The sequence below is a fragment of the Helicoverpa armigera genome, chromosome 1 (genome assembly GCF_030705265.1).
Source record: "Helicoverpa armigera isolate CAAS_96S chromosome 1, ASM3070526v1, whole genome shotgun sequence".
NCBI classification, from domain to species: domain Eukaryota; kingdom Metazoa; phylum Arthropoda; class Insecta; order Lepidoptera; family Noctuidae; genus Helicoverpa; species Helicoverpa armigera.
In genome coordinates this window covers 13727394-13744632 of record NC_087120.1, presented here as the reverse complement: position 1 = coordinate 13744632, position 17239 = coordinate 13727394, and the positions used below count along the sequence as shown (strand labels likewise).

At 39.2% G+C, this 17239-nt stretch overlaps 1 protein-coding gene across 1 annotated transcript; it reads left to right on the top strand.

Annotated features, from left to right (window-relative positions):
* Positions 1 to 5940: 5940 nt before the first annotated feature.
* LOC110374265 (uncharacterized) lies at positions 5941 to 14966 on the top strand. Its single transcript, XM_064036922.1, has 5 exons — positions 5941 to 5952; positions 7468 to 7534; positions 9872 to 10076; positions 13389 to 13697; positions 14232 to 14966. Exons 1-4 carry the CDS (start codon positions 5941 to 5943, stop codon positions 13684 to 13686), a joined length of 582 nt encoding a protein of 193 aa, XP_063892992.1. The 3' UTR covers positions 13687 to 13697; positions 14232 to 14966.
* Positions 14967 to 17239: the final 2273 nt, after the last annotated feature.

The window sequence follows — 17239 nt, the reverse complement described above, 5'->3', positions numbered from 1 at the left end:
AGATCCACAATTTATTATCGCAATAGGTGGCGCTAGTGTCTTGGAAAATATAAGCTCACGAAATCATGTGGAAATGTATTAATTGTAATGCTGCCAGCCTATTATGTACGCTCCAAGTCTACATTGATAGGGACGAATTTCTTGATGCTTTTTAGTTTTAGGTTGCCTCGTTGGTCTAGTCATAGATAGCGCGACTGCTGTACACGAGGTCTCGGGTCAATTCCCGAGACGGTTCGACATTTTGGCTTTGTGGATTTTAGAAACTTTCATAAGGCAGAACCCGGAGTCCCATAAACCCGGAGTCTTGAAGTTGGCGGTGTTTCACCCCCCCTGCCTGGGAGAACACGTAAAGCCGGCGTCCCGAATGCTACCCAGTAACACTCGTTGTTACAAGTCCACATCAGAGGCCAAGAGGCAGGTCCCTCTTCTCCACTGGGCACTATGGGCACGTGCCCAGGGCCCCACGACCGGGGCCCCCTATTTCCTGCCAGATTACCAAATCATAACCGATATTTAGATATTACCGAATTAACATTATGTTTGAAAAATCTGATGGTAATGACCTACGCTTATTAGCTTTAGTTTGCCGCATGCGCATAGCTATACCTTGTACAACATAGCTTGAACTTTTTGACAGATGGGTCAGTGATGGGAAACAGAAAATATCTATTGGTGTAAAAAATATGTGGCTGTATGTATGTTTTAAACTATTCAAAATAAATGAAAATGAAGCACCTAACAGTGTACAGGAAGTATATAAATCTATTTAAGCAAAACAAAATTGAACACACATTTCCTAACGTAGAAATTGCATTGAGAATATTTTTAACCATGATGATAACTAACTGCAGCGGAGAACGCTCCTTCTCCAAATTGAAACGAATAAAAAATGAATTAAAAAGGGCAATGCTTCAAGAGAGATTAACTACTTTGTCGCTGATGTCCATAGAATGTGATATTCTCAATACCATAGATTTTGAAGAAGCGATTAACGATTTTGCTCATCTTAAATCTACCTTTGCAATCAACATAGAGTTAATCTAAGGATTTTATGCTAAGCGAGATAGTTCTTAACCGATTTCCCAAAAAGGAGGAGGTTCTCAATTCGTCGGGATCTTTTTTTGTTGTTTTCTTTTATGTATGTTCACCGATTACTCGAAGACGCCTGGACCGATTAGGATTTTTTTTTGTTTGGTAGGGTATACCTTCCAGGTGGTCCCATAATCACCAGGTCAGGATCTGATGATGGAAACTCTGAGAAATCGAGGGCAACTTTCGAAAATTGTAGGCGTGCATAGGTTAAAAACTTGACAATGACAATGACAATGAGGTGTACGTCTGATAACACTATGTAAGGGCCGCCGTACACGGACTGCTCGAGCAGTTAGCGGCTGAGTGAAATACACGGACCGCTCGAGCGGTCGGCGTCGACTGCTTGAGCTGTCGGTTGTTGACTGCTCGAGCTACGACCCAACTGCTCGAGCAGTTGATTTTCAAAAAACAGTCGGCAAATGAGAAAACAGACGCCGCGAGGCCGCAAAGGGCGGGGGGGAGAGGGAAGTTGGAGAGCTGTCGACTGCTCTAGCGCAGTCAACGGCTCGAGCAGTCGGTGTATGCCTCGCAACCGCTCGCGAGCGGTCGACGGCACGATGGAATTTCATCATGCAGTTGACGGCTTGAAGCGGTCGCGACTGCTCAAGCAGTCGTGTGTACGGCAGCGAATGAATGACTATAGTTCACTGCGCGGTCGCGGCTTTAAGCAGTCGGTCTCAACTGCTTGAAGCAGTCCGTGTACGGCGGCTCTAACAGCGAAGGTTTCGAGCTGACCTGATGATGGAGACGAGAGAAGGTCGAGGGAACTCGACAACTGAATATGTAAACTAGCTCGTGTTTGGGTTTATATTATATGTATTGACGAGATCTTTGCAACTCTGAAGGTTTGGAGCTGACCTGATGATGGAGACCGGAGAAGGTCGAGAGAACTCGACAACTGAATAAGTAAACTACCTCTTGTTTGGGCTTATATTATTCGTATTGATGAGAACTTTCCACAAATGCGGATAGTGACAACTATAGCCAAAAAAAAAATTACAAACAAATTTAAACGACTCCCAAAAACACTGAAACGCAAAAAAAAACTAATCTTAGGTGCATCGGCCTAGAAGTCGGTGGCGTATAAACTCAGGAACATCTATTAGACATATTATAACTAAAAAGTGTTTTCTCAAGCTCATAGGGGCCCCATGATCCTAATGTGCCCAGGGCCCCAAATAGTTTAAAGACGGCCCTGCCAAGAGGCGGATTTGAGAAAATGACTCCAGCGGGCACAGCATGGCGATTCTATCCCTATTCTTCCAAGAAAAGACAAAGCTCTTTCTATGCCACTCACGACATGTCTTCTACCCGAGCATGGCGCGACCCGTAGACTCGCGTTTCTATCAAGACAAACACTTTCCATAACAACGGAGATGAACGAAGACGGATGTAATATGTAATGGGTCGTCCTGCGATGAATTTACGTTTAGTTAGCAAAAAAAATGTGTCAGATGCACTATTTTTCACGCATGAACCTTTTATGTATAGGTAACGTAACTCACGTAACTCAAAGCACAACATAACGTATTGATCGAACTTATTTTTTATCTGTGTTATAATCAATATTCTGTGGTACAGTTATCGGCACGGATATTTTATACAATGTGTCCCGGGGACAAGTGACCGCCCGAAATTTTTTGAATATTTGTACAAAATTAAGGATAATTTCGTTTATATTTGGGACTTACCGCCTTTGGTTTTTTTTTAATGATTTTTAGTAAATACTGTGACGTGCTGCAGTTTTTTTAAGATATTTCCTAAGTTTTTACATCTTTTTAAATTCTTTTTTCTTTATTGACTAGCCGACATCATAGTTTATCAATTAAAATTATCAAACATAACAAAAATGTAATAAAACATTTATTAGAAAAAAAAAATAAAAATTCAAAGAAAATAACGCCTTTTTTTCAGTTTTTTCAAAATAAGTCCAATAAATGCCCCCTTAATATCACTTTCTTTTAATTTATTAATAAACTACATGATATTTCCTACAATAGCTCACAACAATGTTTGCTGCTATTTCAAACAAATGCAAAAATACAGTCAGTTGAAATTTGAAAAAAAAGAGCAAAGCCTGTTATTAACAGGCCTGACAATAAAAAAATTTTAATGTTTTTTTTTCAAAAATATAAACGAAATTATCCTTAATTTTGTACAAATATTCAAAAAATTTTGGGCGGTCACTTATCCCCGGGACACATTGTATAGAGGTTTCAAGAACCCTCCATCCCTGCCACTACAATGCAGCCCTCCGTCCCTACCACTACAATGCAGCCCTCCGTCCTAGGATGCAGCCTACTAGGGTTCAGCGTGCACAGAGTGTCAGGAATGAGTTCTTGGCCTCTGATGCTGAAACGAGACAAGTATTATTAGTAAGTGTCTGAGTAATATTCATTTACTGGTACTCCCCTAGACTTGGCTCCATCCAAGCAAAACTCTCATGCTATGTTTTAAAAATATAATTATAGCAATAGTAAATATGGTATTTGTTGTTTCAGAACACAAGCAATTCTTTAAAAAGGAAAAACAGTCATCAAGAAAATCAAATGAGATGGAATAATTTGGATAGGTAAATGTTTATTTACATAATATTCAAATAAAAGATAAGATAAAGATAAAAAGTACTTTTCATCCCACCATCACGGAAAGGGTATTTTTACTCTGTGAACGTGGTCTCTCACTATCGGCCTCATCTCAAAGCTCAAAGTCGCTCAACGAGCTATGGAAAGGGCTATGCTCGGTGTTTCTCTACGTGATCGAATCCGAAATGAGGAGATCCGTAGACGAACTAAAGTCACCGATATAGCCCACCGGATTAGCAAGTTGAATTGGCAATGGGCCATATTGCTCGCACAGCAGATGGCCGATGGGGTCGAAAAGTGCTGGAGTGGAGACCACGGACTAGCAAGCGCAGCGTAGGACGTCCACCAACAAGGTGGACAGACAATCTTATAAAGGTCGCCGGAAGAGGCTGGATGCAGGTCGCCTCCAACAGGTATCTGTGGAGACCTAAGGGGGAGGACTATGTTCAGCAGTGGACGTCCTATGGCTGAGATGATGATGGCTCTTTGATATCTGAGTGCAAAAGCCCATTGTATACTCTAGAGCGGCAAAGGAAATTAGAACCTCATGTGGACTGAGTTTGTGAATTCGGCTGTGTTCCGAAATTGAACTCAGTATCCTGGCCAGTGTGCGTGAGCTTACGTATCAACACCTTATTGTACGGAGTGCCACGGTGACAAGTTGACGTAATGTCCTGAGCACTGGCTTCGGAACACAGCCTGTCATCAACATTTTTGAATTTAGAAAACCTTCTTGGTACTTTTTTTCTTAATTTGCGTTGCGCTCGCTATTTTTTTTACGTCATATTGTTTAAAACGTGAAAAACATATTCTATTCTACTAAAATGAATGATTTTAGTGACGACGACGACATATATTTGACGCCGACAGAATTGATTGAAACTGTCAATAATGCGCAAACGACCTTTCCGCTCAACAATCACGCGAGAAGTATTTAAAACAATAAGAAATGCTTAATACATGGAGACTAGCTAAAGGTGCCAAAACGTTTTGCTTGCATATTTTATTGAATTATATGAGACTAAGAAATCAAGCACACTACGATTAAGATGAAAATAGATATTCATATCGAAACCTATACTAAGATACTGGCATTTTTAAAAAGAGCCTCATCTAGTCATGAACCAAAAAAATCTAAAGTTTTCACAGCATCCGAAATAGAAATGTTTATTAACGATGCACCAGATTCCATGAGTGACATTCCAAAAGTAAGTCAGTGTACATTCAGACTAAGTGCTCTTTCATGTGGGAGAGCAGACTTAACAGGCTCAGGTGCCCAAAGAGAGGGAAACGGAAGTCCAGTTTGAAACGCTCCCTTTAAAATAAAACATTAATGAACTGGTCGTCTGACCGTTTGGCAAATTCAAATTAAAGTGAGCTAGGTTAACATCAGGGTCTGTATAGCAAAGCACTTACCTATAGAGCGGTAGTAGGGTAATTATCGTCACTCCTCCTGGATTTGCCTTGACCAGCTCAATTATCTGTGCCTTGAGCAATCGATAACTTATCATCACGCGTTCGATGATATTAGTATTGGTATTGGTACTGGACAAAAGACAATGTAATTATCGCATTGCATGTTCCCTATTGCTTGCCGTGGGACGCCGGCTTAGAATTGCGCTCCCCCCAAATCATCCCGTGGGTGTCGTAAGAGGCGACTAAGGGAAAACCGGAGGTCGGGCAGCAGCGCCCTCTGCGAACTGTACATACTCACTGCGATCGCCAACCCGCCTGCCAAGCGTGGCGAGTAAAGGCAAATACCCTCCTAATGAAAAGCACAGAAACCAGGCCCCCAGTCCCCGGCAGCTCCGCTATCCCTGGCGCGGGTAGCGGTCAAGGTAACGGCGGAGCAGGGGGTGCTAAGAATCTCCGGAAGAGATCCGGCTACCCACCCCCACGACGACTGGCCCTGGTAACACACAACATACGCACATTGAGGACTGACGAAAAGATCTGCGAGCTGGAAGAGGAGTTGAGCAAGCTACATTGGGACATTATAGGGTTATGCGAAGTCCGTAGAGAGGGAGAGGACACCGTAACCCTGAAGTCTGGTAACTTGCTCTACTACCGGGAGGGCGACCAAAAGTCCCAAGGTGGTGTCGGGTTTCTCGTTCACAGGTCCCTCGTAAACAACATAATAACCATCGACAGTGTGTCGAACAGGGTGATATACCTAATACTCAGAATATCCGAAAGATATTCGCTGAAGGTCATTCAGGTATACGCACCGACCTCGTCACACTCCGATGATGAGGTGGAGACTATGTATGAGGACGTAAGTAAGGCCATGCATAGTTCCAAAACCCACTTCACTGTTGTTATGGGGGACTTTAACGCTAGGTTGGGCAAGAAAAGCGGTGATGAGTTGAGAGTGGGGCAATTTGGGTATGGGCAACGGAACCCTCGGGGACAGAGGCTGGCCGACTTTCTGGAGAAAGAGGAACTCTTTATGATGAACTCTTTCTTCCAGAAGCCGCCTCACAGGAAATGGACCTGGTTAAGTCCCGATGGTTTCACGAGAAACGAGATAGACTTCTTCATGACCGACAAGAAACGGATATTCAGTGATGTCTCTGTGATCAACAGGGTAAAAACCGGTAGCGATCACCGAATTGTAAGAGCCTCACTGAATATCAATGTTAAACTTGAAAGGTCCAGTCTGATGAAGTCTACGCTCCGACCTACTCGGTCCCATATTCAAAACCCGGAAAGCTTTCAACTCGAGCTCTCTAATCGCTTTGCTTGCCTCGAGAACTTAGTGTCAGTGGACGAGATCAACGACGGGCTAGTGGAAACTGTCCGCACGGTAGGGTCTAAGTTTTTTAGAAAGAGGTCAACCGCCGAATCTAACTCGGCTGGGCAGCGTTCGGGAAACTACGCAATGTCTTTTCGTCCGACATACCTCAGTGCCTCAAGACGAAAGTCTTCAACCAATGTGTGTTACCAGTGATGACTTACGGCACCGAAACGTGGTCTCTCACTATCGGCCTCATCTCAAAGCTCAAAGTCGCTCAACGAGCTATGGAGAGGGCTATGCTCGGAGTTTCTCTACGTGATCGAATCCGAAACGAGGAGATCCGTAGACGAACCAAAGTCACTGATATAGCCCACCGGATTAGCAAGTTGAAGTGGCAATGGGCAGGTCATATTGCTCGCAGAGCAGATGGCAGATGGGGCCGAAAAGTGTTGGAGTGGAGACCACGGACTAGCAAGCGCAGCGTAGGACGTCCACCAACGAGGTGGACAGACGACCTTATAAAGGTCGCCGGAAGACGCTGGATGCAGGTCGCTTCCAACAGGTATCTGTGGAGATCAAAGGGGGAGGCCTATGTTCAGCAGTGGACGTTCTATGGCTGAGATGATGACATTCAGTAGGTATTGTTTTATTCCGGACAACGAGGTTAAAATAGAGGTATGGCTTTACTGTATAACCTAAATTGCTGTTTTGTACCGGAAACTACATCATCAAAGGTGTCAAATGTTTACAAGCAAATTCCTTCGGCTGGAATTTATTGTTAGCATAATACATTACGGTGTAACATTTCGTAAGACAAAAAGACTCAGAACTGTACTATATTCGGGTTAGTCAAGATGTGCTATTTTAAGTTTAATTTGAAAATGAAAAAAATTGGTTATATTTTCATATATGTAGCGTTTATTAATGTGCCAAGGGCAAAAGTAAGTATATTTGGATATCATATCCACCGTCATTAGTTATTTGTCACACTTATTAATTCCCATTTATTTGTTACATACATATACATAAAAAACAATGATTCAATGATTTCAGTGCTCTATACCCGGCACGTTTTTTTGGAAACCCCGTTTGGGTCTCGACTTAGCCGTTCCTACAACAGGTAAGATATTTTATCACCTGCGTCACATTTTTTACATTTGCATTTATTAACTATATTTCCTAGTGAATTAAAATAAAAAGTCTGTAAGTCTGCGAAAATACTATCACTCGAGGGCGAAGTTTCTCTGAGAATGGCAAACATTTTTTAAACTTGCTTGCAAATTATTGTAACGCCGATTCGGGATCTTTGGGGGGACCGGCAAAATTCTGGAATCTTCAGTTTGGGAGTGAATATTGTAATCGATCATAAGATTAAGCAACGTCAGTCCGTGGATGGGATGACCATCTTGTCATGACGACATCTTCCGAGTTTAGGGAAGCACTATAAACTGTATAACTGCATATGTTACGGGTATGAGAAGCCAAAAAGTGTGATAACCATAAGGGGTATTGGGTTGGCCGGGAAACTGGCTTGAGGAAATCAGATAGGCAGTCGCTCCTTGTGAAACACTGGCACTCAGCCGTGATTGTTACACACGTTTTATTAGCCACTGAGCCGATCAGCCGTTTTAAATTGTTATGTTAGCGGTTCTATCATCAACGGCTTGGTTCATGAGAAATTTTGTAAAACAAAAAATGAAAAATACATGTTCAAGCACAACAAAGTATTATTTCGTGAAAGTGCAGGACTTTCATTAAAAACACAGGATGATGGGTAAAGTTGGCCGGTATATCCAATAAAAACGATGTGCACATCAAGTGATAGCTTATACCCTAAGCTTCATTTTTAGGGTTCCGAACCCAAAGGGTAAAACATGAACCTATTGTTTTCGCTCCTCTGTCCGTCCGTCCGTCTGTCACCAGGCCTATCTCATGAACCGTGATAATGAGAGCAGAAATTTTGATCTGCTAAAAAACTAGGTCTAAAGATGGAACAAATGGGTTATTCATGGGGCTGCCATCCGTCCGGGTTTCCCCGGATTTGTCCTCGTTTTGACCCCGTCCGGGGACGTCCGGGCGGGTTTTCAAGAAGCGTCCGGGGAAAACCCGGACACTTTTCATGTAAGAAAGCACCTTACTGTATTTAAGTATTTATCGGAATTATAATACAAAACGCTAACTTCATTCGGTGTAAGAATAACACGATAAATCAACGGACCGCCCTTCGTCTCCACACCCTCGCGAGTTCAACCACTTCGATTGGATGATGTTGGAAAACATTTCAGTAGATTCATCGTGGCCTGAAGTAGAAAAAACTTTGCTATTTTTGAAAGAAAGAAACATTAATATAGACGACTCGAAATCATTTGACGAGTGGGGTCAATTTGAAAGAATTTAGCCTAAATCTTTGAAACGAAGAGAAAAAATTGAGCGCTAACCAGCTTTGGCTGAATTTTTTTAAAACAAAGAATGCACATCTGTACACTGAATTAAGTAGGATTGCGCAATATTTTTTCTGCATACCTGCTCATAATGCGAACGTAGAGCGATTATTTTCATTAATTAATCAGCAATGGACGAAAGAGAGAAACTCGTTAGACACAAATATAAAAGAATTAATTTGTTTTCGTAATTGTTTATTGCTAAAATTACACATTGTGTGAAATTAAAAAAAAAAGAAATTTAAAGGTCTTTTTTTATATTATTTTCGGACCCGTCCGGGGAACAAATGCGATTTACGTCAAATGTCCGGGTTTGGGGAAATTCGTGATGGCAGCCCTAGTTATTCGTCATCTCGACACACTTAACTCACCATGAATGTGTCCAGTTGGTAAAACTCAAATTTTTCACATTTATCATGTCGTCAACTCGACACGTCAATATTTTGATTCGTGTCCAGTTATGAAACATAAATTATACACTTTTATGTTTTCGCCATTTCGACACATTGTAGCATTTAATACTGTTATACCGTGCGAAGCCGGAGCTTAATTTGAATTTCATTCTGCTTCTTACTACAAGTACTAGGGCCAGGGCCAATGCAGCCAGTCTTCTGGGTAGTGATGCGGAGGAATAATTCGACGCCTAATCAATGTTCTTTTATATATGTTTTTATGTTTTGTATATAGCAGTTTATTTTAAGTATTGTATATAGTATTTTTATTTAGCAAAATAGCACAAGTTTATTAATATAGTGTACATTTTCTTATCATATAAGTTTCACTAATTGGACACGAAATAAAATCTTGACGTGTCGAGTTGACGACATGACAAATGTTCGAATTTTGAGTTTCACCAACTGGACACATTCGTGGTGAGCCGTCGATGTGTTTTATGCCCTCGATCAGTCTATCGAGCATTATTTTTCGATTGATATTGATTTTGACAACATCAATCAGTGTCTGCGATACATACAATGGATTTGTTTTTAATTTAACGAATCTATTATATTTTTTAGAGTTTAAGATGAATGTAAATTTACGAACAAGAGAAAATATAGAAGAAGGCTTAGTTGTTCTCATTGACGGATATCAAATGGGCCTTTCTGTTATAAGTATTGCTTCTGGAGCATCCAACATGAATGCACAAACCCCACATTTTGATCCAACATCAGCAGCTTTCACCACCAATTTTTACAGATGGGCGCTAAGATATTTTAGCAGGTGAGTACAATGTGTAGATACATATTTTTTTACTCTGCCTTCGCGTGTGTAGGGGGGATCAGGTCGTCATATCTGCAGCATGCGACACGAAGAGACAGCTATGTTTATGTCCAAAAAGTTTTGGTCAAACGAGTTAAGTTAAAAAGATACTGATTTCTGACACTTACGCGAATATACATTTAAATAAAACTACTTTTACGGATTTTATCGCAGTTCGTTCCCGGTGACGGTCCGGTGACGACGGCAGTGGACAAACGGCCTTAGTCTGCTAATTTATTTTCGCAAGGCGCAAAAACTCAGTTGTTAAATATCTTTTTATCCGCGAAATCGATGGGGTCCAAAATTTAATGCAGGAGCGTAGCAATTAAGTAGAAACTCTGAGTGAAAAAAAATAATTGCGCCGTTTCTTCACACTGGAAAAAGTGACAGCGATCCTGATATCAGAATGGCTGTCTTCAAAACCACGACGATAGCAACTAATGGTAGCTGGTAGCAATTATGTATTTTGAGGCGACCGGTAAGAAGTGACAGCGATCCAACGTTAACGTTGTTTGCGAGTATTGTGACACATTGAAGTTTCCCGGAGAAGCGCCAGGATTGTGCTGCCTTAGTGGCAACTTGTAATTGCCGTTATTGACTCCGCCACCTGAGCTTGCAGTCATTGCTTTGTTGCGAAACACCCGAATTACATTTTCTAGCAAACACTTAAAAAATTAAATGGTTATTTCCAAATAACCTCATTTGGGGCAGACATTATCGAAGAACGAGGATTTAATCCGACATTCAAGGTATTTATTTATTTTTGTACTTACACGCAATATATATTTTCCTACATTGTTTGTAAATCAGTAATTATGACTGCTTTTAATTCTTTAGAGACAAGGACAGATTCACCATCGCAGTGCTTTGGAGCGCATGCCGAATGATGACTACAAAATCGTGATCAGAGCGGATAAACGACCATCTGGAACACATGAACACACATTTAACGCTCCAACAATAGATGAAGTGGCCATTCTGATAGTTGGGGAAAATTTGGAATCACAAGATATTGTGCTGCGTCGCGATAATGGGTAGTTGCAACAAATATCTCGCATAAATAAATGCATAGTTCATATGACACATTACAATACCCGTTGATATTTTGGAATGGAGAAGATGGATATCATTTTACAAAATATCCATCTAAGAAAAACTGCTGCGCTGAAAGTGCAACCCATGCAACAAGATACATAGCAAACCCGCCACAATTGAGCGTTTACCTGCCGTACTTTCATACATTAGAGGAGTCACAGACAAGATACATCTTGAAGCACCTGTCAAGTGTCACATACCACTATCAGATGCAGGTGCATACGAGCTTGATTGTGGTCATTCATCGCCGATGTCAAACACCGCCATTCCAGAAAGTCAAGTCCTTGCAAAAGAAAACCGACTCTTGCCCAGGATGATTCGCAATGAAATTAAAAAACGATTGGTGAACAGGAGAAATTGTATTACAACCATATGAAAGACGACATCGTCCAATTATGCAGAAAAGAGAGGGAGCTTAATGTACAGGGTCGAGTGTTCTGCAAGCACACCTACGAGATGCGTCTCAAGTAGCCTTAGAGAAGTCGATGAGTGATAATATACTGCCGTTCATACGGGAGCAGACTATGACAAACACCGAATTTGAGGTTACAAAGAGAATGGACAAGATTGCTTCTCCCATTTCAAAGGAAGGTAATTATAACATTAACTTAGATCCCTCGAAGTGGAACCAGTTGCAGAGACATGAGTTTAACAAATGGATTTTTAATGAATTGGACCAGTTGCATGGAAGGAATAACCTCTACTCAGACTCCCATACTTGGTTCAACAGGTGTGCGGAAAATGGTGATCCTGAACATGTCAAAATAACAGAATGTATCGACTCCTTTCAATTGTAAAAAGATGGTTGTTTTATCCGTGGATGAGTTTTTTACGCCGAATTGACATCCTGTGTTCTTACACAACACGAATTGGAATTATGTTAAACCAACTTGGTACATTTTAATGATTTATTAAAAATCTGCTTCTATTTTTTAACAGACGATCAAATGATGATTTAGATCTTGGGAGGGAGCGCAGAGCTTTGTCAGTCGAGACGAACATGCTGGCTCGCAGTTTTTCTCGATATACAGTAGAAATTAAATTAGCTGTCTTTAAAGCTTATTGCACAACGCTGTACATAGGGGCCCTGTGGTTCAGATATCCCCAAAAGGCTTACAAGGCTTTGCGTTTCCAATATAATAATGTGTTCAGAGTACTGTTGAGATTGCCACGCTTTTGCAGCGCATCGGGCATGTTTGCCGACGCAAGCAAAGATAACTTTGACACAATATAGCGAAAAAAATCGGCCTCAATGGTGCGGAGGTTGCGTGACAGTCGTAATAGTAGTCAGTCACTCAATTGCTGCCCGGGTAGACAGCCCGATCATACACGTGCGCTGGCCGACCGAACCAGGGTCGTTATTTATCAAGAGATACTATAAGGTTCTCTTTTTTAGAGACTCGAAACTTTTAAAAACCAAAATTTATTTTTGATCCCACCATCTCAGAAAGAGTAGTTTTAACCTAGGATATCTGAGCGCAAAAGCCGTTTTTACCCTCTAGAGCGGCAAAGTGATTTGAATTTAGAACATCGTGTGCGATACTCCATTTGTGACAATCTTGATAAGAATTTTCAAACAAATACATTTTAAATATATAAAAATGAATTGCTGTTCGTTAGTCTCACTAAAACTCCGGAATGGCTGGACCGATTTGGCTTATTTTGGTTTTAAAATGTTTGTAGAGGTCCAGGGAAGGTTTAAACGATACGAAGTTCGCGGGGTCAGCTAGTTTTAAATAAATAAAATACTGCTTAAAATAATTATTCAATTAATTAAGTAAATTTTATTATTGTTTTTCAATAGATTTTTAACCTCGTTTTCAAATAAATGAACTTTAACCATGCGCCCATTTAGTTTTTTTGCATTTAGTTAGGATGAATTTTTTTTTTTTTTAATTGTTTTGAGATCGATTTTAAACCTCATTACATTTTAAACTGAGTTTTTGCATAAATAAATTTCATTAGGTACATCTTTTTAATTTTTGTGACGTGCGGGCCATTTTTTTTGAGTTTAGAAATTTCCTCGATGAGGTGGGATGAAAACTTACGTGTTGCACTCGAGTGCAATGATTTTTCACATTGTGCTCTTTTGATTCCCTCGCTATCGCTCAGGATTCTAATTATTAAAATTGATATTCCTGATCTGTCTTAATAGATCTCTCTATGATCTTTTTTCAGTATTCCTTATTGGATTGGAGGAAAAGGAGGCAACTTCTGCGATACCCTCAAACTCTGGCGCAGGAGATTCTATTATATGGATGAACAGGTACCATCTTGGTTAAGAACACTTCTATTCTACATAAAAAAAGAAGACTGGGAAAGAGAGGATTTGGACTTAAAGCGATTCAAAAAGTACTCAGAATCAGCATTCGGTAGACATTTCCGAAATCCAAGTAAAAATTTTAATAACTTTAAATCTCAAGAAACCGTCGAAACTATGGAACAAAAACAACACAGTTCCTCGCTCATCCTCTAAACCTCAACAAGGTACTTATCTCTTTGATTAGGGATGATTTATATTAGGCCGGGCCGTGTCCGGGGCATGCCGTGTAGGGGCACGGATGTGAAACGTTACATACATTTTGTATGAAGCAGTTTATATTACACAGTGCATGATCCGTGGCCCGTCCGGGCTACAAACGACGCTCTTTAGAATTTCGTAAAAGCCCGGACACGGCCCGGTCTAAAATAAATCATCCCTTACCTGGGGCCTCTGTAATTCCTTAATGACTTTTGCAGTTTTTTATGGGTCTTTTAGTTCATAATTAGTAACTTTTATTACAACATCCTCAAAGAAAAATACACCTAATATTATTGTTCATAGATCCGACTTTGTCGACAATTCTTATTTTCAGAACAGCAAAAGTACGTGTTACACAAATATTTAAAAATAAGCCAGTGGAGTAACGTGAGGCGGGCAGGGGGGCAAAAGCCCCGGGCGTAATATAAATATTACACCATAATTACCTAATAAAAATATTTTTACTAAATATGTTAGGTTGATTAGCATTAAAATTTCAGGAAAAAAGGTGCAGCTGCACCTCTCTTCCCTGATATCCTAAAAGAAGCAAAAAGCGTTGAAAATATTGATCGCTCTTCCATGGACGACGTGGACGGTAGAGCGATCGTTTAGCAGCCTCTGCAGGCTAAAAACCTGGCCATAATGAGAGTGCACCAAAGACTTATTCATGGAAACCTACAAGATTTTAATAATAATGCAATCGAGAAGTTTACAATGGATCCCCGAAAATTATGTTTTTATTGACCTAAAATGATAAAAAAAATACGTTTTACAGTTATTCAAATTCAAACTCCTTTTTATTATATTTTTCTAATAAATGTTATTATAACTTATTTACAAGTTTTTTATTGCACAGTCAAGAGCTGTCCCAGAATATATCGGGTGTGTCGTTCACTATCACATTAAATGAAATCCTTTAATATACTGGTTAATATATGTCTAATCGACATAGAATGTCTAATCGACACAAAGAAAAAAAATACTTAAAAATAAATAAATGTATTTTTGAAACAAAGTAAATAGAATAAAAATGTGCGAAAATTATAAAACCAACTGAAATTCTCCCTTGAAAACTGACACCTCTGAACTGATCAAAACATTCAATACTCCTTACTTTATCTCTACTTTACACATGATGTTGTATATTATTAAAACGAAAAATGACTCTTGTGGTTAAACCACTAAATGAATTAGGTTATTTTTTACAGTTCGCCATAGAATATCATAAAATATATCATCATCATCCAAGCCTTTTCCCAATCATGTTGGGGTCGGCTTCCAGACTAACCGGATACAGCTGAGTAGCAGTGCTTTACAAGAAGCGACTGCCTATCTGAGCTCCTCAACCCAGTTACCCGAGCAGCCTGATACCTTGGTTAGGCTGGTGTCAGACTTAGGTACTGGCTTCTGACTACCCGTAACGACTGCTAAGGATGTTCAATGACAGCCGGCTCCTACAGTTTATTGTGCCATCCAAAACACAGTCAATGGTGTCTAAGATATTTTAGAAAGTACATAACACCTTAACACCTTAATCCACCTTTTCACAAACACCTTAATTTCACAAACACCTACAAACATCTTAATTTCACTTTGGAATTCCTTTACATGTTGACTCTACATTGTGGCTGATCTGATTTTAACACCTGAATAATTGATAACAACAAAAAATATAGTATATCAATTATATAACTTACAATTTCTTTAATATTTTTTTACATACTAAATAAATAAGTAAATATAATTTATATGAGTTTTGTGTTTGAGGCCACTTTTGTTTGGAACACACATAATAATGTGGTATCCAAGATAGGTGTCCTTAGAAATTACATAAAACAGCAGGACACAGACTTGAAAAGCAGATGCAAACGGAGTAGGAAAGAAACCTCAACCAAAACTTCCCTATATAAGAAAATATTGACAACACTAAAAAAAGGTATGAGCAACTCAAAAATAGTCAAACAAATGCAACATGATCAAAGATTCCATAACAATATATAATTCCATAGAATGTCAAAAAAAAATCTGATTCTCTTGATAAGATCTGGCTAATTAATTAGTCCTTACCTATTTAGCTTTTCACTCCTAAGATATACTTTTGCCTGTCACCTAAACAAAATCTTAGACCGCACAGTCACAAGATAACTGTAACCTTGTGATTCTTGTGTTTTGTTGAAATGAAATGATATGTTGATATCAAAATAATCTATTCACTTTGTTTTAGAGCATCTTATTTTCCTTGCTCCCTCCATTAGTATGCCAGTTTTTCTGTTATGAACTCCATGCCATTCCTCATGATGACCAGGTCCTTGATTGATAACAATTTAAATAGAAGACATGCTCAGTTTATAAACTTAAATACAATGTAAGTGTAAAGTAATGTATTGTGATGCATATTTACCTTTCACCATATTCTTCTGTTGTTCTATTTTATTCTTGTTTTGTTTTTGGTGTGGTTTTATATGTACATTCGTTTTTGTTTGAGTGTCACGAACGCGAATAAATGTTTTGATTTGATTTGAAATAATATACCATTCCCAAGACACATACAGTCAAGAAATAGTAACTAATTGTAGCACATGCCACTTAAGACGAGCAAGGTCTTATTATGGAGAACATACCTAACGACAACAACATTAACGACAACAGGCAATCAACCACTTTTAAGAGAAACATATATTTTGTTTATATTTTACATAATATAATAATATCACTCATGTTATTATCATTGGATATATCTAGGATAGGCATGAAAGTAATGTTTTGTTAAAGACCAAGTTTATAGGTTTCTACTCACCTAATATTCTGATAGTCTATGACTCCAAATAAATTAAAACCAGAAATACTTACTTACTTATTACTTACTTATTTTACCACTCTAATACAGCTCATACAATGTATAGCTCATACATACATATAACATATAAATAATAAATAATATTATATAAAGAGACTAGCTGACCAGGCGAACTTCATACTGCCTTATTATTGGAGGCATATTTAGTAAGTCACAAACACACAACACTTAACTTTTTAAATTTTCACAATTTTTCCTTATTTGCTCACCGTTTAGACCTACCCTCGACTACGACAACATTTTAAAACCAAAATCAGCTCAATCAGCCCAGCCATTCTAGAGTTTTAATCAGACTAACGAACAACAATTCATTTTCATATATATAGACAGACTAACGAACAACAATTCATTTTCATATATATAGACAGACTAACGAACAACAATTCATTTTTATATGTATAGATAAATAGATAAATAAGCAAGGATTTTATCTGACAGGGTTCCTATTTTAGATATGGATCAAATCCTAGCTAGTCACAACTCAAGTAGTTTTTAACATGAAGACAAGTGTCCATGCTTACACAAACCATCCTAAGAAACAGAGCAACTCTCTCCCAAAAATTCTACAGTAGGACGTCACTAGTGAAATTTATCAATATCTACCAGAACCTGCAGACAGAGAAACCGAAAGCAGCTTTTTACAAACAACAG